Below are 27,259 nucleotides of genomic sequence, written 5' to 3'. Positions count from 1 at the left end.
CTTTTCCAGGGGCTTTGTCTCCTACACCATGGCAGTAATCGCTGTGAACTTCCTCATCCCTTTGTCAATGATGTTCTACTGCTACTACAGTGTGTCTGTCACCATGAAGAGATACAAAGCCAGCAACCGCTTGGACAGCATTAACATGGACTGGTCAGACCAGATGGATGTGACTAAGGTAAGCCAGTGTTTCTCCATACAGTCCTGTGTGTTCACATGTTTCTTCTTCTAACCCAGCTTTGCCTCTCAATATGGACCATTGTAACCTCACAGTTTGACTGACACGCAGGATTCTAGGATTCTATGGTTATAACAATCTGCAGAAGGTTATGTACAGTATATTACATCTACATGAATCTTTCTCTCTGATCTGTCGTTGCTGGCTAGATGTCGATAGTGATGATTGTCATGTTCCTGGTGGCGTGGTCGCCGTACTCCATAGTGTGCCTATGGGCGTCCTTTGGGGACCCCAGAAAGATTCCTGCCCCCATGGCTATCATTGGTCCTCTCTTTGCCAAGTCCTCCACCTTCTACAACCCATGCATCTACGTTATTGCCAACAAAAAGTAAGCTTTCGCCCCTTCTTCTTGTTGATCCCACTTTATAGTAAGTGACCATAATACCTGTGTATTTAAAGTGTAATTACAGTATAGGTACACAGTGTATAGTAGTTACAACCTATTAACATCCTGTCCTTGTATACTTTCTATTCAGGTTCAGAAGAGCGATCACAGGAATGCTCCGATGTCAAACCCGACAACGGATCACCATCAACAACCAGGTTCCCATGACGATTTCCCAGCTCCCTTTGACCCAATGAGGGAGGATTGCTAGATGTTACATTCTATGATGATTTTATTCCCCCAAACTCTGATTACACTTGTCATTGAGTATACTGTTAGAGGATGGGATACGTGTAAGAAAGTTTAAAAGATCCCACCCTACCAAGCTTTTTAGACCATACCAGTGGTCATGAGAGAACTGGAAAATACTAAATTCAAGAGTACTGAGGTACATCCCAAGTCACCCATTATTTATAGATACCTCAAAATATACGAAAGTCGTTTTGTGTAATTAGAGACACAGACATCATCAACCTTACAGTTTTTCCCTACATTGCTGTACATCAATGAAGAGTCTGTCCAATACCAGTGTTTCTGGACCACGTGGGTAGGTGCTTCTATATTAACTGGATTTTATTTTGATATGTTGGGGTTTACCATGTAAATTGCTCTTTTTATGACATTCTAGCCATTGTCTTCCCAATGTGTTTTACCTTAGTGTAATATTAGCATAAACAAACAATAAAGTATGTTTGTGTACAACATTACCCTTTCTTTATTTCCTTTCCTGTGGCAACACTTATCCAGACTGCAGTATTCCCAGTAAGTGCATATACGCTCTTCTTTTTTTCTAATACAGTTGTACATTCTAAAAAAGTATATACAGTTGTAAACTTTGCATTGTTTGAAACATTATTTAGAAATACATCTGTACATATAGATCAATATACCTGATCCAAGATTAAAAGTAATCATGGTTATTTGAATATGACATCTCAAATTCTGTCCAAGCACTTAATAAGTAATTAAATATTTGTATGTCAAAATGTTTATTTTATTTGTACTTAATTTTATTTGTCCTTAATTTAACACAAATATACCATAGGTAATGCAGGAAAGGTACTAAGTACTGTAAATGGATTCCACTTGAGTAAAGAGTAAGCGGCTCACTGAGTTACAATCACATCAAAAGTGTGTTTGATTTGCACAGCAGCATATGCAGGACATAGGGACTTGATACTTGATTTAGAAAGGCAGTCCTGTGGTGTGCTTTCACTGCCGTTGAATTAATTCATGAATGGAAACAGCAAGAAGGTTTTATATTTGGATTAGGCATGGGTTCTTTAGTCTTGTTGACCTGATGTCATCAGTAGGCGACGTTGCTCTCCAGCCAAGAGCTGATCTCTGCCTTGTTTCTCCTGACCCACTCGATGTTGTTCTTCACTGTCTCTAGAGCTTGCTGCCTAGGTATCTCCCCAGCCCCGGCATTAGGGTTCAGCTTGAAAAAGTGTGCCATCTATAACACAACCACACAGTCAACATAGTCAGTCATAAATCAAGTCACCATAAAAAGACAATCCACAACAGATATCACGGTCAATCTTAAATTCAAGCACACCAGTGCTAGTCTCAACAGAAGTGGTATATTGTTTGATTTACTTATTCTAATTCTATGAGTAGAATGTCCCTGTTCTAACCTGCCACAGCTGTAGCTCTGTATTGTAGGTGGTGCTGATTCTGGTCAGCAGGCGCCCCAGGCTCCTGTCATTGATAGTGTATCTGTAACAAAACAAAAGGAAATTGAAAACTGTCACAGTATTTACATGATTCAGTCACTCTAGGCTCAGTTGCTACTGATTCAGTAAATTTACTTACAGCATTCCATTCATTCACTATCACTTCAATGACTCTGGACTCAGTAACTCTCCATTCAGACTCAGAGAAGTGACTCAGAGAATGGGCTCACCTGTTCACTAGGTAGTCCCAGTTGAGGGTGACCCAGTCCCAGGCCATGGTCTTGCCATAGCGATTCAGAGAGACATATTGGACCACAGTGAACAAATCCTGAGTCCTCACAATACTCTCATCTTTGGACATCTCCAGTAAGCTGAAAAACAACGGCATTCTAACATTATCTCAAGTCATATCTAGCTAAATAAACTAAAATGGTTGCTAGAAACAATTTTGCACACTCTTGCCAACAAATGTACTGGGGTTCTAGTAATAACTTTTCACTGGATTATGTTTAAAAGCAATTTTGAATAACGCATGTAAAAAATAATTTAAAGATAATTAATGTTTTTTATTTACTTGAACAGAAGAGTGATGTTCTCCACGGATGCCAATCCATACAGGAGCTTGTCCTTCTCTTGGGCCAAGGTCTCTGTTTTGTACCTCTCAAACATTAAGTTCCACTTCGCCTCAGTGCCCGAGTTCCTCATGCCATAGCGATACACCAACAGGCGCAGGTTCACCCCAACACTGCTGGAGGTCAAAGGTCATGTTATCATTAGGGCTTAGTGGAATAAACATGCCTTTAGGAATAGGAACGCTAATAAAGTAGTTAGTTGTGTCCATCAGTTTAGGCCTAACATTAGCATGTACTGCAGCTGGATTAGTAAGTAGATCATGTGTCATTGAATGATTTAATTCAAGACTAATATTTACCTGATGTTTCCTGAGATCCATTGGTCAAATAAAACAGATGTCTCATTTAGCACTTCCTGGTCGCCCATTTGGCAAGCAATTCCCTGGACTGTCTCACGCAACAGCCTATACAAAACCCATATAGACAATACATTTTACGATCAATATCCAGCAAATACACCCATGATCTATCAAATACAGTAGATTGTCTCTCCTTGTTTCACCTATCTCTCTGGCTTCCCTTGTCGTCCCATCCCAGCTGCCTGGAGATAGTCTGCACATGCTCACGGAATAATTTCTGTAGGGGAAATAAGCGACGAGACATGACTAGTGTATTCCTGAAACCTCTTTAGGGAGTTTCCCCCAAAACACCCCACCAGGGACATGGAGCTAAACAAGGGACATGTTTTAGACCTATTCTCTAGTTTGCATTATTATCTCATACGTACAGGTAACTGACAAAGTAACCCTTAAAAAATATGTTTGTTGAGGCAAACTTCCCGCAGGTTTGTGGCAAATTTGATGCAAACTAAATAGTCTGCCACAAAATGTTGCCAGAAGTTTGCAATATTTGTCACTAGTGGTGAATCTGCTGCAAACCTTTAGCAACAAGTTCGCCAGAGTTTTTAAAATATATATTCTTCTCTTCAAGATTCAACTTGAATTTATGGCAACAAGTTCCAAGACCAGTAACCGTTGATGACCAATCAGGGGGAGTAGAAACATCTGTTGGAAAATGGAAACCAAGCTATCTAGCTAGGTAGCTACCAGTTGTCCTGTGAGTGTCTAACTTACTAATTAGACTTCCTAATGAACTTTAACATTTTATTAGCTAAATTATACCTAGTTAGGAATGTCATGTTTTTTGGGATAGAGTGAAACATTTTGTTGATACCAGTTTCAATCTGTCAGTGACACTGACTGGCTAGTGCTTAGCTAGCTAACGTTAGCTATCATACTTTTGCACAATTATTGTGATAGCTAGCTAGCTAGCTAATGATTTGCCTAAACACTTATTTTTAGGTGAATGCATTTCTGTCTTAAGACCAATACGCATGCCAATAAGCTAGTGTCAAGGTTCACTTGTCACGGTTGTCGTAAGAACTGGACCAAGGCGCAGCGTACGTCGAGTTCCACATCTTTAATATGAGCGAACAACGAAACGTGACTACGTGGTGCACATGCACAAAATAATATCCCACAAACACAGGTGGGAAAAATAGTTACTTAAATATGATCCCCAATTAGAGACAACGATTACTAGCTGCCTCTAATTGGGAATCATACAAAACACCAAGATAGAAAAATAAACTAGAACACAACAGAGATGTTAAAACTAGAACACCCCCTCGTCACACCCTGACCTACTACACCATAGAGAAACAAGGGCTCTCTATGGTCAGGGCGTGACATCAGTAGCATGTTAGCTGGCACAACAGCTAACGAAACAAAACCACGACAAACCACGGGCGGAAGATACAGATCAACAGTGCACAGCGAGTGGAGCACTCAAAATGAGGGGCTGGCCATGTGGCCAGCTGCTCCAGGCTGCAAACAGCCAGTTAGTATACTTCCACGTAAGATATTACACCTACGACTCCGTGTGCATCCATAGGAGTACCGACTCTAATTCCGGTGCCGGCCCCCATCCTTCAGGGTCCTTTGTGTCACCACTGTGGCCGACCCCCTGAAAAAGAAAACCTTGTGGCTGGAAGATCTCCTCACTCCTGGACAAGGGTGCCATTCGCAGGATCGAGACACCAGAAAAGCTAGGTGGGTTCTACTCCACTTATTTTGTGGTCCCAAAAATGAGACTGAGCGTTACGACCAATTCGGGACCTCCGCAACCTCAATGGGTACTTGAAGGTACTGAGGTTCCACATGCTGTCCCCGGCCTGCATGTTGAAGGCCGTGTCCAGGGACCAGTGGTTTGTGACACTGGACCAGAAGGTGGACCACTCTGATTCGCTTTCGAAGGGAGGGCTTGCGAATTCATGGTTCTTCCCTTCGGCCTCTCCTTGGCACCCCGGACTTTCACAAAGTGCATGGACGCTGTCCTGGTACCTCTCACGTCCCGAGGGTTGTTGATCCTCAATTACCTGGACGATTGGTTGATTTGTGCCCCGAACAAGACACATGTCCTGTCAGACAGAGACATGCTCCTTAACCACATCGGCGGGCTGGGCATTACTGTAAACGTCAAGAAGAGTCATCTGACGCCCACCCAGAGGGTGGCCTTCATTGGCATGGATGCAGCCACCCCTCGTGTTGAATGTGCCACCACAGATCCCAGCACTGGCCTGCCAGCCAGGCGGTGTGCTGTCGAAAACGTGTCCACGATCCAGTGATAGAGCCTCTGCTTTGATAGCCCGGCCCCCAGGACTCTCTCACCATAGCAGACAAAGAGCTGGTCTGTTGTTCTCACTGACTGTGTCCTCTCCACATAGGCAGCCAGTGCCCTTACAGGGCACAGCATGCCGGAGGGAGGCCCAGACTCCCCCGCCACTGCCGGGGGGTCGTTAGCACACAGGATAAAAGGGATGTTCACATGCCTGTCTGACAGAACCTTCGGGAGGAATGAAGGGTTGGGGGGAGAGATATACCCCTCCCACCGGGGTCCAACCGGGACCACTCAGAACTTACCGAAAGAGCATGGAGTTCACCCTCCCTCTTCGTGGAAGTAATCGCTACCAAGAAAGCCACCTTCATAGAGAGGTGTTTCAGGGAGGCAGACTCCAATGGTTCGAATTGCGGCTTTGCCAAAGCAGCCAAAACCACATCCAGCTCGCCATTGAGCGGGTCCTAGCTGGATGCAGGCAACGAACCCCTTTCATAAACCTGGAGAATAAGGGATGGCGCCCCACGGGCCTGTCCATAGCAGCCAAATACCCTCTGTGTAGAGGCTGCTAAGCCCTCATCCAAATGAGACTGCAGGTATTGGAGGACATACTGCACCTTGCATGACTCGGGCACCACCTCAATACCAGTACGCCAAGAGCAGAACAACCGCCAGCGCAACTGGTGTGCCGCGGTTGTAGCCGGTGTCTAAGCACTCTGCATGGTGTTCAATTACCATTGGTGTCGTTCAGTGGCCAAGCCCACAGAGTTCCCCCAGCCTGAGACAGCAGGTCCTGTCTAAGGGGAAGTTGCCAAGGTGTCCCACAAAGTACTGAGTAGAAGGTATGAATAATTATGTAAATGTGATATTTCAGGTTTTATTTTTTTAAATAAATGTGCATAAACAATCTTAAACCTGTTTTTGTTTGTCATTACAGGGTATTGTGTGTAGACTGAGGGAAAACTCAATTTAATCAATTTTAGAATAAGGCTGTAACATAACAAAGTGGAAAAAGTCAGGGTCTGAATACTTTCAGAATGCTCTGTAACTATGATGGGCAGGCCATTATTTTGGCTACCATGGCCATGCCCCCATACACAGGGACAAGAGATTACTGAATGGTTTGATGAGCATAAACTATCTTAACCATATGCCATGGCTGTCTGTCACCAGATCTCAACCCAATTGAACACTTATGGGAGATTCTGGAGCGGTGTCTGAGACAGCGTTTTTCACCACCATCAACAAAACACCAAATTATGGTGTTAAATTATGGAATATCTTGCGGAAGAATGTTGTTACATCTAGAGGTCAACCGATTAAATCAGAATGGCCGATTAATTGGTGCCGATTTCAAGTTTTCATAACAATCGGAAATCAGTACTTTTGGACACCGATTTGGACAAAAACTTTTTTTACACCTTTATTTAATCTTTATTTTACTAGGCAAGTCAGTTAAGAACACATTCTTATTTTCAATGACGGCCGAGGAACGGTGGGTTAACTGCCACGTTCAGGGGCAGAACGACAAATGTTTACCTTGTCAGCTTGGCGGATTCAATCTTGCAACCTTACAGTTAACTAGTACAACGCTCTAACCACCTGATTACATTGCACTCCACGAGGAGACTGCCTGTTACGCGAATGCAGTAAGCGAAGATAAGTTGCTAGCTAGCATTAAACTTATCTTATTAAAAACAATCAATCAATCAATCATAACCACATGGTTGATGATATTACTAGTTTATCTAGCGTGTCCTGCGTTGCATATAATCGATGAGGTGCGTATCGTTGCTACAATGTGTACCTAACCATAAACATCAATGCCTTTCTAAAAATCAATACACAGAAGTATATATTTTAAACCTGCATATTTAGCTAAAAGAAATCCAGGTTAGCAGGCAATATTAACCAGGTGAAATTGGTTCTCTTGCGTTCATTGCACGCAGAGTCCGTGTTTGGAACACCTAATTTGCCAGAATTTTACGTAATTATGACATAACATTGAAGGTTGTGCAATGTAACGGGAATATTTAGACTTATGGATGCCACCCGTTAGATAAAATATGGAACGGTTAAGTCTATGATTTGATAGAGCAGTCTGACTGAGCAGCACTTTCGTGCGTTTGCCAGCAGCTGTTTATGACAGTCAATTCTATCAACTCCCGAGATTAGGCTAGTGTAACCGATGTGAAATGGCTAGCTAGTTAGGGGGTGCGCACTAATAGAGTTTAAAACGTCACTCGCTCTGAGACTTGGAGTAGTTATTCCCCTTGCTCTGCATGAGTAACCCTGCCTTGAGGGTGGCTGTTGTCGTTGTGTTCCTGGTTCGAGCCCAGGTAGGAGCGAGGAGAGGGATGGAAGCTATACTGTTACACTGGCAATACTAAAGTGCCTATAAGAACATCCAATAGTCAAAGGGTAATGAAATACAAATGGTATAGAGAAATAGTCCTATAATTCCTATAATAACTACAACCTAAAACTTCTTACCTGGGAATATTGAAAACTCCTGTTAAAAGGAACCACCAGCTTTCATATGTTCTCATGTTCTGAGCAAGGAACTTAAACGTTAGCTTTCTTACATGGCACATATTGCACGTTTACTTTATTCTCCAACACTTTGTTTTTGCATTATTTAAACCAAATTGAACATGTTTCATTATTTATTTGAGGCTAAATTGATTTTATTGATGTATTATATTAAGCTAAAAATAAGTGTTCATTCAGTATTGTTGTAAATGTCATTATTACAAATACTTTAAAAAATATATATTATTGTACTTTTTAAAAACATTTTTATTTTTCAATCGGCCGATTAATCGGTATCGGCTTTTTTTGGTCCTCCAATAATCAGTATCGGCGTTGAAAAATGATCTTCGGTCGACCTCTATTTACATCCCTTCAATAGAGTGCCAGACACTTGTAGAACCTATGCCAAGGCACATTGAAACTGTTCTGTCTCGTGGTGCCCAATGCCCTATTTAGAAACTTTATGTTGGCGTTTCCTTTATTTTGGCAGTTACCTGTATGAGCAAACTCCCAAGATTATTATTTGGTGTGTGTTCTAGTTGGCCAGCGGAGGGCAAAATTCACCTGTAAAAAAATATATATATATATACACTATATACAAAAATTAAGTGGAAAACAGACCCACCTGGAATTTAGGGTAAAGAACAGTGTCGTCAGACAACATGTCTCGCACATAGGCAATGGAAGAAGACACACGTTCCCAGACGATGTACTCAGTCTCATTGGTCAGGTATTTTGTCAGGTTGAATGCATTTCCATAATCGACAACATCTGCCCTGATGAGGCCGATAAGAACAAGACATTTCATCACAGTTTTCTAAAGCTCAGAGCAACTGAATTGACAGATGTACTTCAAGTGAATGTCGGTAATGTTGGTTTACCTTCCCAGAGCAAAGACATCATCTATGTAACTGCATCGGTCAGCAGCGTCAAACTCCTAGTAAAGAAAGTGTCCTGCCGATTAAGATAAGTGCAACCTATGAACTGGTAAGATTAAAATGTAATATTACCTCTGATACTATAGTAGCAGATTTGATTGATATAATAATAATAATATATGCCATTTAGCAGACGCTTTTATCCAAAGCGACTTACAGTCATGTGTGCATACATTCTACGTATGGGTGGTCCCGGGGATCGAACCCACTACCCTGGCGTTACAAGCACCATGCTCTACCAACTGAGCTACCAACTGAGCTATTTACCTTGTGATTTGTTTGAAGCTGTTGACTAATGGTGCGCCACATGCTGTCATGGTGATTGACTCTGTAGAATCCGATATGGTCGTTATTGATCTTCAGGAGTCCATCCGTTGCAGGGAAATAGTCAGCTAAGACTTGCTCTAGATATTAGTGTGAGAGACAAATTTCAATTTAATGAAATACATGTTGTCACCAGAGGCTGGAACTGTAATTTGAAAAAGGTCAAGCAAAGTATTTAGACAGAAGTATCTTTACCTGGACTGGACTTGTTGAACATGATGGACATATTCTTATTACTATCCACTGAGTGCCACTTAACAGGGATGGTCCACTTGTAGCTGAAAGGAAAGCATAGCCCTTTTAGGATTTACAGGTTTATCCTAAGAAATATAGCGGACTTCCATCGGGAAATCAACCAACGATCACAAAGGGACTTAATAGTGTGTTGAATCACTGACCTGAGTGGTGAGGGTGGCTGGGTGGTATCAGCATTGGGGTCCAACAGGAATCTGCGCTGGGTGAGTTTGGTCTGAGTACCGGCAGTAGACAGGTCCAATACCGGGTAGCCCATCTGTTTGGTCCATGTGTCCATCACATCTGCCACAGGCAACCCACTCACCTGCAACCCAAAAATGTTTGTGTGTAACACACAAGTACACTAGATGTATTGAAATATTAACAATAATATCAACAATAATATCAACTTTGATATTTTGAAACTACTATGACTAAATTAGATATGACAAACATACGTTAGCAAGGGATGCCCAGAAGTTGGCTGTTTTGGCATTCTGAAAATGGAAATCTTTCAAATATTTCTGTTGAAGGGAGAGAAAAACAGGTTACCATCCATAGATTTTATGATAAATAAAATGCAAGCTACGTATCTGACAGTAATCATAATTTTAATTCAACAGGGAAGTAATTGCATGTCCCTAACACTCACCATTGCCAAATCATTCTGCTATTGACTGAATAGGGATCAAGAGACTTGGTGTAGGGATACTTCTATCCACTTTACGTCAAATTAAATGGATTCTTACCCGACAACCATCTCGGAAGATGTCTCGACCCAACCAGTCCTCCACCATCCTGAGAATTGATGCCCCCTACAGGAAGATGTTTGGAACAAATTTCAAGACGAATTTAATTGAAGTACATTTTATTTCATCCCATGTAGTAGAGTGAAACGTGGTGGTTTTAGATTACCTTGTTGTAGGATATACCATCAAACACAGAGGTAATCTCAGCCGGAGTTGACACATCCACAATGATTGGATGGGAGGTGACGAGGGCGTCGTCCACCATGACAGGTAGTACATCACTGATGATCATGATGTCACGCTGGTAAAGACAGAACGAAGTAGATGTAGAATCTATTCATAACCAGAATTGGGATTAAAACAATTCCATTTCAGATCACTCAATTCAGCATCTGTCAGATGGACTCACCATTCCCCAGAGAGGCTCAGCCTTCTCTACACCGATGTACTCAAAGAAACTGGCAAAGCCCTCATTTAGCCAAAGGTCATCCCACCAATCCATGGTCACAATGTTTCCAAACCACTGCAGGAAAATCCAACATGCAAAGTTATCTGACAGCTGAATTTATTTCAAAACAAGTGTGTATGAGTGAGAGTGTGACAGGGTTAGGAAAATGTGGAGCCCGACATTTGCCATTTGAGAAATCTGCCAGACCCATATGCATTGGGTACGTAGCCTGATTAGGGCATCCACCCACGGTGGCAAGATTTTTTCATTTGGTCCCTTAATCCTAGTACGCAATGATTACATCAAGTGTGTGACTCTACAAACTTGTTGGATGCATTCGCTGTTTGTTTTGGTTTTGCTTCAGATTATTTTGTGCCCAATAGAAATTAATGGTAAATAATGTATTGTATAATTTTGGAGTCACTTATATTGTAAATAAGAATTTAATGTTTCTAAACACTATTACATTAATGTGGATGCTGCCATGGTTATGGATAGTCGTCTTGAATGAATCGTGAATAATTATGAGTGAGAATGTTAGATGAACAAATATCATTCCCCAAAGACATGCTAACCTCTCACCATTACAATAACACGGGAGGTTAGCACTTTTGGGGGGGTATGATATTTATCCCTCTAACTTTCTCACTCATCATTATTCACAATTCATTCAGGATTATCCAAAGTGATGGAGTACAGAGCCAAAACAAAGAATTTGTCACTGTCCAAGTACTTTTGGAGTTCACTGTAAATACATTTTCATGCACACAAAATATCAAAACATTCAGTGTAACACTCTTTGGCTCTGCATACAATATAAAACACAAAACAAAGCTACAGGCACAAAAACAGGCACAGTATGAACAAATAAACCTACAATTTCTACTGGTATTTACCAGGTATTTTGTCAATTCAAATCCTACCGAACAAGCTTTTTCACATTCACCTTAAACAATTATCTTATGACATATCCTTTTGTGTGGATTTACATGCTTGTTTTATTGCTACTGATTGAATATGACAGTGTTTTACATGTAGTTCACTACTTGCCAGTGTTGGAGAGTTGTGAACTACATGTAGTTCAACTAGTAATTAAACAACATTTTACTGTAGCTCGGTACTAGTTTAACCAAATTATAATCTTGTTAGTCTTGTCAGTAGTTAATTACTTGTTTTGGTGGTGTAGCTAACTACTGGAACTACACACTACTTGTTTTGCTCAAATAAAATATGGGTGAAGTATAAGGCAAGTATCAGACCTTCCTAATTCTCACTTGAAACATGTTGTTTTCTGTGTTTATTAGGCTAAATTACACATTATGTTAACATCTGACCCCAGATTGATATTTTCTTGAAATTTGTAGTCTATGACATTTCAGATTTAGATATGATAATATTTCACTAAGTGGCTTGGATGTAGTGAACCATTTTTTCAAAATAGCTTTAGTTCAGAAAACTATTTTTTTCTTAAGGGTAGCTTAACTTCTTCCAGTGTGAAGTAATTGGTAAACTATGATTTCAGAAAAGCTTCCCCAACAGTATTTATTAGTTTATGATTTGATCACTGTCTGAACTGCACATTGTGATCATTGTGATCCAGGTTGTTTGTATCTAAGCATTTCGTATTATTCTGTATGTAACTCCGAGACACTCCATTTAGTATATGTTAAGTTTCGTATGGTATGTATTAATTTGTGGATGTCCATCCCCAATTATGGATGATATGTTACGAATTATAATTCATATTATGTTGTGAATTTGAAAAACGTACAATATGTTATAAATATGCTAAATGTGACGCCGATAGAGATAGTCGCCTCACATCGAGTCCTTAGGAAACTATGTAGTATTTTTTTAAATGTATTATTTCTTGCATTTTTAGCCCAGAAAATCTTAAGAATTATTACTTACAACCATGAAGAACTATTGTATACAAGGGTGACGTCAACTACCAACATTATGACCAGGAATCCGACTTTCCTGAAGCGGATCCTTTGTTCGGACCACCACCCATGACAGTGGATCTAATCCCAGAAGCCGACCCAAAAAAACGTTGCCGCAGAAGAGGCAGACTGAGCGGCCTCCTGGTCAGGCTCCGTAGGCGTGCATACCGCACAATGCTTCAAAGTATACTACTCACCAATGTCCAGTCTCTTAACAACAAGATAGATGAAATTAGAGCTAGGGTTGCCTTCAAGAGAGAAATCAGAGATTGTAACATTCTCTGTTATACGGAAACATGGCTCTCTTGGGATACTTTGTCGGAGTCGGTTCAGCCACTGGGCTTCTTCATGCATCACGCTGACAGCGATAAACACCTATCTGGGAAGAATGGCGGGGTTGTATGCTTCATGATTAACGACTCATGGTGTAATCATAACAACATACAGGAAATCAAGTCCTTCTGCTCACCCAACCTAGAATTCCTTACGGCCATATGATCTCCCAAGAGAATTCTTGTCAGTTATCGTCACAACTGTGTATAAATACCCCATCAAGCAGACTCCACAACGGCCCTCAAGGAACTTTACTGGACTCTTTTTGTAAACTGGAAACCATAAATCCTGAGGCTGCATTTATTGTAGCAAAGCAAATTTGAGAACAAGGCTACCTAAATATTGATTGCAGCACTCACGCGAGCAATACAATCACTGCTACTCTAACTTCCATGATGCATACAAGGACCTCCCTCTCCCTCCCTTCGGGTAATCCGACCATGTTCCGGGCAGCCTCAGAGAAGAACATCGATCTATACGCTGACTCGGTGAGTGAGTTTATAAGGAAGCGCATTGGAGATGTTGTACCCACTGACTATTAAAACCTACCCTAACCAGAAACTGTGGATAGATGGCGGCATTCACGCAATTCTGAATTCTGACCATCGCATTTAACCATGGAAAGAGGAGTGGGAATATGAACGAATATAAACAGTGTAGTTATTCCCTCCGCAAGGCAATCAAACAAACAAAATGTCGGTATAGGGACAAAGTGGAGTCGCAATAAGAAATGAGACGTATGTGGCAGGGTCTACAGGAAATCAGACTACAAAAGGAAAACCTGCCATATCACGGACATAGACGTCTCGCTTCCAGACAAACTAAACACTGTTGCCCGCTTTGAGGATAATACAGTGCCATCACCGAGGCCCGCTAACAAGGACTGCGCTCCCCCCCTCCTTCGTCGTGGCCGACGTGAGTAAGATTTAAAATTAAAAAATGTTAACCCTTGCAAGGCTGCTGGCCTATCCCTAGCCACGTCCTCAGAGCATGCGCAGACCAGCTGGCTGGTGTGTTTACAGACATATTCAATCGCTCCCTATCCCAGTCTACATTCCTCACATGTTTCAGGCAAAGATAACTAAATGACTACTGCCCCATAGCACTCACTTCTGTCATCATGAAGTGCTTTGAGAGACTAGTCAAGGATCATATCATCTCTACCTCACCCTAGACCCACTTCAGTTTGCATACCGGCCCAACAGGTCCACAGACGATGCAATCCCATCAGGACAAGACGAATACCAATGTAAGAATGTTGTTCATTGTCTACATCTCAACATTTAACACCATAGTACCCTCCAAGCTCATCATTAAGCTGGAGGCCCTGGGTCTCAACCCCGCCCCATGCAATTGGGTCCTGGACTTTCTGATGGGCCGCCCCCAGGTGGTGAATGTAGGAAGCAACATCTCCACTTCGTTGATCCTCAACACTGGGGCCCCACAACGATGCATGCTCAGCCCCCTCCTGTACGCCCTGTTTACCCATGACTGCGGGGCCAAGCAAGACTTAAACTCAATCATCAAGTTTGCAGATGACACAACAGTAGTGGGCTTGATTACCAACAATGACGAGACAGCCTACAGCAAGGAGGTGAGGGCACTCAGAGTGTGGTGTCAGAAAAACAACCTCTCACTCAACATCAACAAAACAAAGAAGATGATCGTGGACTTCAGGAAACAGCAGAGGGAGCACCCCCCCCCCCCATCCACATCGAAGGGACAGCAGTGGAAAGCTTCAAGTTCCTCAGCGTACACATCACAGACAAACTGAAATAGTCCACCCACACAGTGGTGAAGAAGGTGCAACAGCGCCTCTTCGACCTCAGGAGGCTGAAGAAGTCTGAAGAAATTTGGCTTGTCACCTAAAACCCTGACAAACTTTTACAGGTGCACAATCAAGAGCATCCTGTCGGACTGCATCATCGCCTGGTACAGCAACTGCACCGCCCTCCACCGCAAGGCTATCCAGAGGGTGGTGTGGTCTGCACAACGTATCACCAGGGGCAAACCACCTGCCCTCCAAGCCACCTACAGCCCCGATGTCACAGGAAGGCCAAAACGATATTCAAGGACAACAACCACCCGAGCCACTGCCTGTTTACCCCGCTACCATCCAGAAGGCGAGGTCAGTACAGGTGCATCAATGCTGGGGCCGAGAGACTGAAAAACAGCTTCTATCTCAAGGCCATCAGATAGGTAAACAGTAATCACTAACTCAGAGAGGCTGCTGCCTACATAGAGACTCAGATCACTGGCCACTTGAATAAATTAATCACTAGTCACTTTAATGATGTTAACATATCTTACATTACTCATCTCATATGTATATACTGTACCTTATACTATCTATTGCACCTTGCCTATGCCGCTTGGCCATCGCTCATCCATATAATTTTCCATCCCTTTAGATTTGTGTGTATTAGGTAGTTGTTGGGGAATTGTTAGATATTACTGCACTGGGTTTGGCAGAACTAGAAGAACTAGAAGCACAAGCATTTTGCTACACTCACATTAACATCTGATAACCATGTGTATGTGACCAATAACATTTGATATGAATTTGCAAAACATTAAACATGTTATGAATTGCAAAATGTATGATATGTCATGAATTCTAACTAGCTCACTAATGTTAGCTAGGCTAGGTATTAGGGTTAGGAGTTAGGTTAAATGGTTAAATGGTTAAGGTTAGGGGAAGAGTTAAGGTTAGGGGAACATAACATGCTAAGTAGTTGCAAAGTAGCTAAAAAGTAGTAAGTAGTTTAAAAGTTGCTAATTAGCTATAATGCTGAAGTTGTCTGTGATAACTTTTGAACTCGCAAACTTTGGGTTGCTAGGCCTTGAAGTTTGGTATGTAACCATACCACATACTAGCTGGAGTGTCTCCGATTTACCTACAGAATAGCATGAAATCCTCTGAGACCAGGTTGGGTTCTAACTCTGCTTCGGTTGCAACTATGCTGATATTCACCTTCCTGTTAACAGACTATGGAAACAAGGAAACAGCAGCCAGCTCTCACTTGCCCCTCAGTCCTTTAACTTTGGACAATTCATAAAACTTTATGGACAGCACCATCACCGTCTTATTGCCGAACAATAAAGAGATGATATCTTGGAAGGTCTTAGGTCTTATTGTGTTGCCTATCATAAAAGGTTTGATGGATAACTGGAGGGCTGACGTACTTCAATAGAACACTAGTATTTTCATGACCAAATTCAGGGTCAGTGTAAAACCTTTCCAAGCTATTGATTGGAACAAAGATATGGTGGTTCTCTTTTCTAAACATTGAGTTCTGCCGCTAATGGTTGCCTCATGACTTTACATCCTCATTTAGGCTTCATCATGGTGACACAATACCGTAAAATAAATCTTGGGTGATTGAGCTTTGGGTCCCTCTATGATTATAAATATCAGATCTGACTTGATTTTCCACTATAAGATGTGTTCCAGTAGTTTTCCACTGTAACATGAATAATGAAGAACTCTGGAGCGTTCTTTAATGATAGTGTTTCTGTTGTGGTAGTGTTTCTGTTGTGGTAGTGTTTCTGTTGTGGGAATGTTGGGGACATGAGTCTCTCACCTGGTGGACCAGCTCATGAGCGATGACACTGGCCACACGTTGTTTGTTGTACGACGAGGACTGGTTCTCATCATAGAGGAGGTTGGCCTCCCTGTAGGTGATCAGACCCCAGTTCTCCATGGCCCCCGTGCCAAAGTCAGGGATGGCAATCTTATCTGGTAGAAGAGAAAAACATTTTATGCAACCATGTGTGTGTATAACGCATTATTAATTCATTTTATCCAGTGGTCACAACAGTTTACAGACAGAGGAGATCGCAAATTACCTAGCTTTGGGATGGAGTAATTCATGTTGAAATATTCCTCAAAGTAGTCAAAAATAACCTTTGTCGTGTCCGCTGCATACTCCGCAGTCCTGATTTGTGCAGGCTGTGCATAGATTCGCAACTGGAATAAAAGGATTTGAAAGCAGAGTTGTTAAGTGTGTATACACTACAGAATGTGTAAGTGTGTGTGTGTTTACATTTAATCAAGACAGTATAATTCTTTATATTGTCCAGTAACAAACATTTGCATTGTAAAATGTCACTAACGGCTGAAAACTCAACACAAAAGATTAACAGCTGTGACGCAGATCAGAGACCAAAGATAGATAAACTACACCATTTAAAACATTGTACTTATACTACATGAACAAAAGTATGTGGACACCTTGTCGACACCTTGCTTGTCGATCATCTCATTCGAAATCATATGCATTAATATGGAGTTGGTCCCCCCCATTGCTGCTATAACAGCCTCCACTCTTCTGAGAAGGCTTTCCAATAGATGTTGAAACATTGGGCTCCCGAGTTGCGCAGTGCAAGAGGCGTCACTACAGTCCCTGGTTAGAATCCAGGCTGTATCACATCCGGCCGTGATTGGGAGTCCCATAGGGCGGTGCACAATTAGCGTCGTCGTCTGGGTTTGGCCGGGGAATTTGTTCTTAATGGACTTGCCTAGTTAAACAAAGGTTAAATAAAAAAACATTGCTGCGGGGACTTCCATTCAGCCACAAGAGCATAAGTGAGGTAAGGCACTGATGTTGGGCCATTAGGCCTGGCTCGCAGTCAGCATTCCAATTCATCCCAAAGGTGTTCGATGGTGTTGAGGTCAGTCAAGTTCTTCCACACCGATCTCGACAAACCCTTTCTATATGGACCTCGTTTTGTGCACAGGGGCATTGTCATGCTGAAACAGGAAAAGCCCGTCCCCCAAGGGGCCTAGCCCAGGCCAAACCCAAACATATGGCAGCAGATCAACAAGGTCTGCCATGAGAGGTGACTGTATAGTTCCCTTAAGGAAAAGCACCTTTAGTAAATCCGTTTTCTCTGTGAGAGCTTCCCATGTCTGGAATACACTGCCGTCAGACACACATAACTGCACCACATATCACACTTTCACAAAATGCTTGAAGACATGGCTAAAGGTCAATCAGATTTGTGAACATGGTCCCTAGCTGTGTGGCTGCTTTCCATGTCTGTTGTCTAACTTGTGAGGTGTGGAAACACTGTTGTTTTTATGAATTTTGTCTTGCTGCTTTTTGTTCTATGTCTGTATGCTATGTCTTGCTTGTCCTATGTTGCTATTGTCTATATTGTAATTGTTTTTAATAACCTGCCCAGGGACTGCTGTTGAAAATTAGCCGGCTTGCTTAAAACAGGCACTTTTAGTGAAACGTTGATTAAAGTGCACTGTCCCTGTAAAAATAAAATAAACTCATTATTCCTCAACCACCAAACTTTACAGTTGGCACTATGTATTGGGGCAGGTAGCATTCTCTTGGCATCTGCCAAACCCAAATTGGTCTGTCGGACTGTGTGATTCATCACTCAAGAGAGCGCGTTTCCACTGCTGCAGAGTCCAATGGCGGAGAGCTTTACACCACTCCAGCTTATGCTTGGCATTGCGCCTGGTGATCTATGGCTTGTGTGCGGCTGCTCGGGTATGGAATCTTTTCATGAAGCTCCTGACGAACAGTTCATGTGCTGATGTTACATCCAGATGCACTTTGCGGTCCTGTTCTGTGAGCTTGTGTAGCCTACCACTTCGCGGCTGAGCTGTTATTGCTCCCAGATGTTTCCACTTCACAATAACAGCACTTACAGTTGACCGGGGCAGCTCTAGCAGGCCAGAAATTTGATGAACTGATTTGTTGGGAAGGTGGCATCCTATGAAGGTGCCATGTTGAAAGTCACTGAGCTCTTCAGTAAGGCCATTCTACTGCCAATGTTTGTCTATGGCGATTGCATGGCTGTGTGCCCGATTTTATACACCTGTCAGCAACGGGTATGGCTGAAATAGCCAAATCAACTATTTTGAAGGGGTGTCCACATACTTTTGTGAATATGTAGTGTAGCTTTTCCACCATTTAAAACATTGAACTTCACAGGCTTAAATTGTTACAACATTTACTCTCAACTGTAGACTATACAATATGATTTAAAACATGTTATACAGTCAGTCTTTTCTTAGTTTAAGGTATGGAAGGACCAATGACTGCTGAGAAAAATAGCAAGTACTTACAGGAATTCCTCGGGACGAGTTCCTTTCCACAAACGTGAACTGGTGCACAGCAAAACATACCAAATAGGTACTCATTGGAACGGACCTCTGAAAGAACGTTTTGATCTTATTGCCAGGAAGCGTTTCTGGGGTGCCCTGGAAAGTAAGAGGTTCTGTGGTTTAATGAAGATGTCAGACAGAATCTTATAGTTGTGTTCTCAGTACCAAAGTCTCGGAGCAGAAGATTGATGGCTCCTGCTCTTGCATTCATGACACTCACTCTCCTCTCTCTCTGTGTGACTCCCATTGCAGTTTCAAGAAAACTAACACTATATGCCACCTGTTTTGTGATACATTCAATAAGTTGTGGATACATTTATGCATTTTTATAAATTGGGTGGCTCGAGCCCTGAATGCTGATTGGCTGACAGCCGTGGTATATCAGACCATATACCACGGGTATTAAAAAGCCTTTCTTTTTAGTGCTCTAATTACGTTGGTAACCAGTTTATAATAGCAATAAGGCACCTCGGGGGTTTGTGATATATGGAAAATATACCACGGCTAAGGGCTATATACATGCACTCCGCTTTGCATCGTGCTTAAGAACAGCCCTTAGCCATGGTATATTGGCCATACACCACACCCCCTCGTGTCGTATTGCTTAAATATAGAATGTTATATAAGGAGCAAGTTGTAGTACTTGTATTGATATTTTTTATGCATAGACTGTACCTCCATTGGCATATTGGCGAGGGCTCCATAGTCCTTGTCGTGGGTGATGGAAATATTGTAAGTGGCCTTTTTGTTCGGCTCATCAAAACAGGGGAAAGATTTGCGGGCGTCTGTTGGCTCATGGTCGGTGGCAGCAATTTTTCTTGGGAGAAAAAGAAACATGGCATGATTCCATGAACAACTAAGCCTCCCCATTTTGCTATTATGTTGTTTGCAATTAATGTTGAACTATGCAGTGTTTACTGGATTGTGGCATTCTAAATGTACCTAACCTGTAGCCCCGCACATTGACTCGGTACCAGTACCCCCTGTATATAGCCTCATTGTTATTTTATGTTACTTTTTAAAAATTATATATATATATATTAGATTTATTTTTAAAAACTTTTTAGTAAATATTTTCTGAACTGCATTGTTGGTTAAGGGCTTGTAATAAGCATTTCACGGTAAGGTGTGAAATTGTATCCCGCAAATGTGACATTAAATTTGATTTGAAATGTTTTTTAAATTTTTATTTCACCTTTATTTAACCAGGTAGGCCAGTTGAGAACAAGTTCATTTACAACTGCGACCTGGCCAAAATGAAGCAAAGCAGAGCGACAAAAACAACAAAGTTACACATGGGATAAACAAACGTACAGTCAATAGCACAATAGAAAAGGTCTATGTACAATGTGTACAAATGTAATAAGATTACGGAGGTAAGGCAATACATAGGCCATAGAGGCGAAATAATTACAATTTATCATTAACACTGGAGTGATCGATGTGTAAGTAGAGATACTGGGGTGCAAAAGAGCAACAAAAAAACTATGGGGATGAGGTAGTTGGATGTGGCATTTACAGGACTGTGTACAGGTACAGTGATCAGTAAGCTGCTCTGACAGCTGATGCTTAAAGTTGGTGAGGGAAATAAAAGTATCCAGCTCCAGTAATTTTTGCAATTCGTTCCAGTCATTGACAGCAGAGAAATGGAAGGAAAGGCGGCCAAAGCAGGTGTTGGCTTTGGGGATGACCAGTGAAATATATCTGCTGGAGCGCGTGCTACGGGTGGGTGTTGCTTTGGAGCTGAGATAAGGCGGAGCTTTACCTAGCAAAGACATATCGATGACCTGAAGCCAGTGGGTTTGGCAACGAATATGTAACGAGAGACAACAAGAGCATACAGGTCGCAGTGGTGGGTAGTACAGTGGGGCAAAACAGTATTTAGTTAGCCACCAATTGTGCAAGTTCTCCTACTTAAAAAGATGAGGCCTGTAATTTTCATCATAGGTACACTTCAACTATGACAGACAAAATGAGGAAAAGAAATCCAGAAAATCACATTGTAGGATTTTTAATGAATTTATTTGCAAATTATGGTGGAAAATAAGTATTTGGTCACCTACAAGCAAGCAAGATTTCTGGCTCTCACAGACCTGTAACTTCTTCTTTAAGTGGCTACTCTGTCCTCCACCCATTACCTGTATTAATGGCACCTGTTTGAACTTGTTATCAGTATAAAATACCTGTCCACAACCTCAAACAGTCACACTCCAAACTCCACTATGGCCAAGACCAAAGAGCTGTCAAAGGACACCAGAAATAAAATTGTAGACCTGCACCAGGCTGGGAAGACTGAATCTGCAATAGGTAAGCAGCTTGGTTTGAAGAAATCAACTGTGGGAGCAATTATTAGGAAATGGAAGACATACAAGACCACTGATAATCTCCCTCGGTATGGGGCTCCACGCAAGATCTCACCCCGTGGGGTCAAATTGATCACAAGAACGGTGAGCAAAAATCCCAGAACCACACGGGGGGACCTAGTGAATGACCTGCAGAGAGCTGGGACCAAAGTAACAAACGCCTACCATCAGTAACACACTACGTCGCCAGGGACTCAAATCCTGCAGTGCCAGACGTGTCCCACTGCTTAAGCCAGTACATGTCCAGGCCCGTCTGATGTTTGCTAGAGAGCATTTGGATGATCCAGAAGAAGATTGGGAGAATGTCATATGGTCAGATGAAACCAAAATAGAACTTTTTGTGAAGCATGAGGGTGGAAACATCTTGCTTTGGGGCTGTTTTTCTGCAAAGGGACAAGGACGACTGATCCGTGTAAAGGAAAGAATTAATGGGGCCATGTATCGTGAGATTTTGAGTGAAAACCTTCTTCCATCAGCAAGGGCATTGAAGATGAAACGTGGCTGGGTCTTTCAGCATGACAATGATCCCAAACACACCGCCCGGGCAACGAATGAGTGGCTTCGTAAGAAGCATTTCAAGGTTCTGGAGTGGCCTAGCCAGTCTCCAGATGTCAACCCCATAGAAAATCTTTGGAGGGAGTTGAAAGTCTGTGTTGCCCAGCAACAGCCCCAAAACATCACTGCTCTAGAGGAGATCTGCATGGAGGAAAAACATTTGACCTCTGTCATTGTCAACAAAGGGTATATAACAAAGTATTGAGATAAACTTTTGTTATTGACCAAATGCTTATTTTCCACCATAATTTGCAAATAAATTCATTAAAAAATCCTACAATGTGATTTTCTGTATTTTTGTTTCTCATTTTGTCTGTCATAGTTGAAGTGTACCTATGATGAAAATTACAGGCCTCTCATCTTTTTAAGTGGGAGAACTTGCACAATTGGTGGCTGACTAAATACTTTTTTGCCCCACTGTGTATGGGGCTTTGGTGACGAAATGGATGGTATTGTGATAGACTGCATCCAATCTTCTGAGTAGAGTGTCGGAGGCTATTTTGTAAATGACATTGTCGAACTCAAGGATTGGTAGGATAGTCAGTTTTGCGAGGATGTTTGGCAGCATGAGTGAAGGATGCTTTGTTGCGAAATAGGAAGCCGATTCTAGATTTGGATTGAAGATGCTTAATGTGAGTCTGGAAGGAGAGTTTACAGTCTAACCAGACACCTAGGTATTTGTAGTTGTCCACATATTCTAAGTCAGAACCGTCCAGAGTAGGTATGCTAGTCGGGCGGGCAGCAATTGGTTGAAGAGTAGGCATTTCGTTTTACTAGCATTTAAAAGTAGTTGGAGGCCACGGAAGGAGTGTTGTATAGTATTGAAGCTCGTTTGAAGGTTTGTTAACAGTGTCCAAAGAAGGGCCAAATGCATACAGAATGGTGTCGTCTGCGTAGAGGTGGATCAGAGAATCACCAGCAGCAAGAGCGACATCATTGATATATACAGAGAAAAGAGTCAGCCCGAGAATTGAAACTTGTGGCACCCCCATAGAGACTGCCAGTTGTCCGTACAACAGACCCTCTGATTTGACACATTTAAAAAGCAAAGAGAAAATGGACACATCATGGCCAATGCTGTAGCTTACTACACTTGTCCACCTTTCAAGTTTTACTTCCGAGACCTAAGGATCTCAGAACTGTTTTGTAGTGAATTCTTCCTTCATAACCCATAAAGGTACCTGCAGTGCTGAGTATCAAAATCCGAAGACATTTGTAAATACATGTTTTTAGGGGGGTGCAATCGCAAATAGAACCTTATGGCTCTGAAATGTCAATCTGGGTTCCGCAATAAAGTTCTATCTGCCACAGAATGTTACAATTATTGCAATTTTAATAGAAAAGTACAGACATTTAATGATTAAATGAAAGTGAATATCATTACTTCTTTCTAATCACGTCATCAAATATACTGAACAAAAATATAAAGGAAACATGGAACAATCTAAGATTTTACTGAGTTACAGTTCACAAGGAAATCAGTCAATTTAAATTAATTTATTAATTAGGCCATAATCTATGGATTTCACATGACTGGGAATACAGATATGCATCTGTTGGTCACGGATACCTTAAAAAAAGGTAGGGGCATGGATGACCACCATTTGCCTCAACTGTGCAACACATCTCCTTCACAGAGAGTTGATCAGGCTGTTGATTGTGGCCTGTGGATTGTTGTACCACTCCTCTTCAATGGCTATGCGAAGTTGCTGGATATTGGTGGGAACTGGAATATGCTGTCGTACACATGCGGTGATGGCGGCGGATAAATGGCCCGACAATGGACCTCGTCACAGTATCTCTGTGCATTCAAATTGTGTAATTGTGTTCATAGCTTATTCCTGCCCATACCATAACCCCACGGGGCACTCTGTTCACAACATTAACATCAGCCATACTCGTGGATGTGAGGCTGGTTGTAAGTACTGCCAAATTCTCTAAAATGACGTTGGAGGTGGCTTATGGTAGAGAAATGTACAGTGAATTATCTGGCAACAACTCTGGTGACATTCCTGCAGTCAACATGCCAATTGCATGCTCCCTCAAAATAAAACATCTGTGGCATTGTGTTGTGTTACAAAACTGCACATATTAGTGGCCTTTTATTGTCCAACACAAGGTGCACCTGTGTAATGATCATGCTGTTTAATCAGCTTCTTGATATACCACACATTTCTGGTGGATGGAGTATCCTGGCAAAGGATACATGCTCATCAACATGGATTTAAAAGAAATGTGTGCACAAAATTCGAGAGAAATAAGCTTTTTGGCCTTATGGAAATTTTGAGATCTTCTATTTCAGCTCATGACACATGGGACCAAAATTTGACATGTTGCGTATATATTTTTGTTTAGTGTATATTAATTCCTGTTCAACGTTAGATCAGATAGATAACTAGCAATATTGCTAAAGGTTAGATCTGGATGAGTAAACTGATATTTTTTCTGGTCTCTGACACCCAGTCAGTAAACTCCTTGCTAGTTATCAATAAAATGTGGTAAGTTGGTAAGTGCACCTCCTTCCAAGGAGGTTTATGTATTAGTATAGAACAAGATAAAAACAGGAATGCTTCTTCTAAAGGTTTTAAACATGCTCTAATCATCTGTATGTATTTGTTTTTACCATGAAGAGTTTACTTTATGGTCATTCTTCTGAAAAAGTGGTGGGAAAAACATTGAAGTAATTGAAAGAGGACCAGAACCAATGATATGAATAATCAAGGACTAGGGACTATCAGCAATTATGTATAGTTTTGAGGAGAGTATAAATTCCAGATCGCAGAACTGTTTTGTGACGTCTTCCTCTTTCATGACTCAATAAGTATCACCTTACATACAATTATTTTTGATTGACAACTCAGCATTGTGTGATTGGATTGCAGATAAAATTGGATTTTTCACATCATAACTGGACTTTCTTTTCACATGTAAAAGGACCACCTAAAGAGCAACTCTGTGAATAACTGATTTAGGACCAAAATGTCAGATATAGTCCTTTGGACTATAAGGTTCTTATTGACACACTGAAAACTACACATCATAGACGCTATCATTTGAACTTTGTATAACAGCAATTTAACAGACAATCTGTAACAGGTAATTATGGAGTTTTTAAGATACACTCTGACCTTAGCATTAATGTGAACATGGTTAAACCTTGATAACAATCACTGCACTCCCTGGGAAAAATAAGTTAATTTTTCCCTCAGTGGTTTCATCCCATTACACCCATGTTTGGAGTAGGTCTGTAGTGTGATATAAAGCACTTACAGATGGTATTTTGCATTAACCATTCTAAATAGTTGCTTTTTCTTGCCACCTGTTCCAACAATTTACTTGGAATACTGGGCAGCATATCTGCCAAGATGGAAATCCCCAATGAGGGATTGTTGTACATTCCCGTCAGAATCTGCACGTCGTTATACTACAATTAATAGTAGTCATGGTGGTAGTAGTAGTAGCAGCAGCAGTTACTAGAGTGAACAATATTTCTCTCTATCATTAATGGCATTTTCCAGTGAGCTGCTGGGCCTCATGTGCACTCATACACACACACACACACACACACACACACACACACACACACACACACACACACACACACACACACACACACACACACACACACACACACACACACACACACACACACACACACACACACACACACACACACACACACACACACACACACACACTCAGTTGTCAACACTCAGTTGTCAACACTCAGTTGTCAACACTCAGTTGTCAACACTCAGTTGTCAACACTCAGATTACAACTTGTAAACTTGTTCCCAAAAGGACATTTTCCTTAAAGAAATTAGGCTGAGGATCTGTCTGAAGTTGTGCAGATTTTCTTCCCTCTCCCACATTTTATATCGGAGTCATGGTTATAGATCTATTAAAATGGGTACAAAGTAGCATATACAGCACACATAACACTGAGCATGAGGGATTTAGTTACATTGTAACCATTCTCATGCATTTATTAATTTCGGTCTTCATAAATATAGTCTTCCCCTAACTGGTGGATGGTTCAATTTTTGAAAAATTATATTACATCAGAGTCAAACAAAAACTGAAATACACCCAATCTATTACCAAACATTCATGCCTCCAATGACTTACTTGATGGCTCCGTTCTCTGTGTAGGTGACTCTGTAGAAGCCCACCAGAGATCCATTGAGCCAGCCTTGAAAGTCCAGGCTGAGAACGTACACCTCACTGAGCTTGGTGGCCACAAGCTCCTCTGCCGCTTCGACTACTACATACTCCTGTGGTTTGAACTCAAAGCAACCCTTGATGGCCACGGTGACCTCCCTCTGAGCCTGTGGGGTTTTCAGGACGAGCCTGGGGACTGCACTGATGAAAGTCTCTCGGATGTGGAGCCACAGGTGCTTCGTGGGTCGGCTCACCTCCAGGTGCACGGACACGCTCCCCGTGTAGAGGTCAGTGGTCAGGTCAGGCTCCAGATGGAGATCATAATGCACTGGCTTCACGTAGTCTGGCAGCCGGAAATTCTTCCAGTCCCCGTCAGTGTTGTTGGAGGGTTTGCAGGGCCCCCTGTCAGCTGGTGGGGGGGTGGGCTTGGGGGTTTCCTCTGTGGGGGCCGGGTCAGCCAGGGTACTGTCCGGCCGCGTGAGGCCCACCCCCAGCCCAACAGCAATGGCCGACACCACCACTACCGCACAGATGAGGGCCACATGCTTTCCGCTGATGGAGTAGCGCTTCTCCTCCTTTTCAAAGTCCATGCTTTCAACCATGGTGCCCGGCTTGGTGGCGCAAGACCATACGCTGTGGTCTCAGATATCCTCTGAATCCCCTACAGGAGGAATAACGTGGGAGAAAACAGCTGTTTCCAGATCGGATTTCCAGTGGGTTGCAGCTGAAGCAGAGCACAAAGCCAAACTGATTTAAAACTGACTGCAGATCAGTTTCTTGGAGAACTTGATAAGAGGACCCTAGAGTTCAAGCATATCTAAGAGGAAAAACTATTGGTCTGAGTTGATCCAAGCTCTGTCTGCCTGTCACCGAGCGCAGGGCAGCCTGTGGGAGGGGGAGAGAGGTTAACTGGAGTGGTGAAGAGGAGGGTTGCAGAGGGGGAGTCTACAACACAACAGAGAGAAGGACTCCCACACACTGGAGGCAAGCCTTATACACTAGACA

The 27,259-nt window shown here is 42.1% G+C and overlaps 2 protein-coding genes across 3 annotated transcripts in view; one reads left to right on the top strand and one right to left on the bottom strand.

The window, feature by feature from the left end:
• The window catches only part of rrh (retinal pigment epithelium-derived rhodopsin homolog), a 5,159-nt gene extending 3,832 nt beyond the window's left edge, over positions 1 to 1,327 (top strand). Inside the window, exons 5-7 of the mRNA XM_046367079.1 lie at positions 10 to 178; positions 388 to 566; positions 715 to 1,327. Of these exons, the coding sequence (XP_046223035.1) occupies positions 10 to 178; positions 388 to 566; positions 715 to 820 (454 nt within the window). The 3' untranslated portion in view covers positions 821 to 1,327. The remainder of the gene's footprint in view (positions 1 to 9; positions 179 to 387; positions 567 to 714) is intronic.
• Positions 1,313 to 27,259, bottom strand: LOC124046562 (glutamyl aminopeptidase-like). 2 transcript variants are annotated; one of them, XM_046367078.1, is made up of 20 exons: positions 26,222 to 27,259; positions 19,851 to 19,992; positions 19,137 to 19,271; positions 16,898 to 17,018; positions 16,633 to 16,787; positions 10,734 to 10,847; positions 10,491 to 10,625; positions 10,325 to 10,390; positions 10,034 to 10,099; positions 9,740 to 9,900; positions 9,537 to 9,619; positions 9,285 to 9,421; positions 8,961 to 9,016; positions 8,705 to 8,855; positions 3,434 to 3,507; positions 3,231 to 3,335; positions 2,874 to 3,044; positions 2,530 to 2,670; positions 2,261 to 2,342; positions 1,313 to 2,079 (listed from the first exon to the last, which is right to left on the bottom strand). In XM_046367078.1, the coding sequence occupies exons 1-20, from the start codon at positions 26,854 to 26,856 to the stop codon at positions 1,930 to 1,932; spliced, it is 2,880 nt and encodes a 959-aa protein (XP_046223034.1). In that variant the 5' UTR covers positions 26,857 to 27,259; the 3' UTR covers positions 1,313 to 1,929. The 2 variants fall into 2 exon arrangements, with proteins under 2 accessions (XP_046223034.1, XP_046223032.1); XM_046367076.1 differs by having other exon boundaries at positions 2,874 to 3,047; positions 26,222 to 27,258.

Source organism: Oncorhynchus gorbuscha, linkage group LG10 (genome assembly GCF_021184085.1).
Source record: "Oncorhynchus gorbuscha isolate QuinsamMale2020 ecotype Even-year linkage group LG10, OgorEven_v1.0, whole genome shotgun sequence".
Lineage (NCBI taxonomy): Eukaryota > Metazoa > Chordata > Actinopteri > Salmoniformes > Salmonidae > Oncorhynchus > Oncorhynchus gorbuscha.
The sequence above is the reverse complement of the archived record's forward strand: the minus strand, read 5'-3'. Positions and strand labels throughout refer to the sequence as shown.

Excerpts from the sequence above, each read along its gene's own strand:
- LOC124046562 (XM_046367076.1), bottom strand. The coding sequence starts at position 26,856 with ATGGTTGAAAGCATGGACTTTGAAAAGGAGGAGAAGCGCTACTCCATC. Across the intron at positions 9,620-9,739 it reads CAGCCACCCTCACCACTCAG|CTACAAGTGGACCATCCCTG; the intron begins GTCAGTGATTCA and ends CTTTCCTTTCAG. Across the intron at positions 9,422-9,536 it reads GTTCAACAAGTCCAGTCCAG|AGCAAGTCTTAGCTGACTAT; the intron begins GTAAAGATACTT and ends ACTAATATCTAG.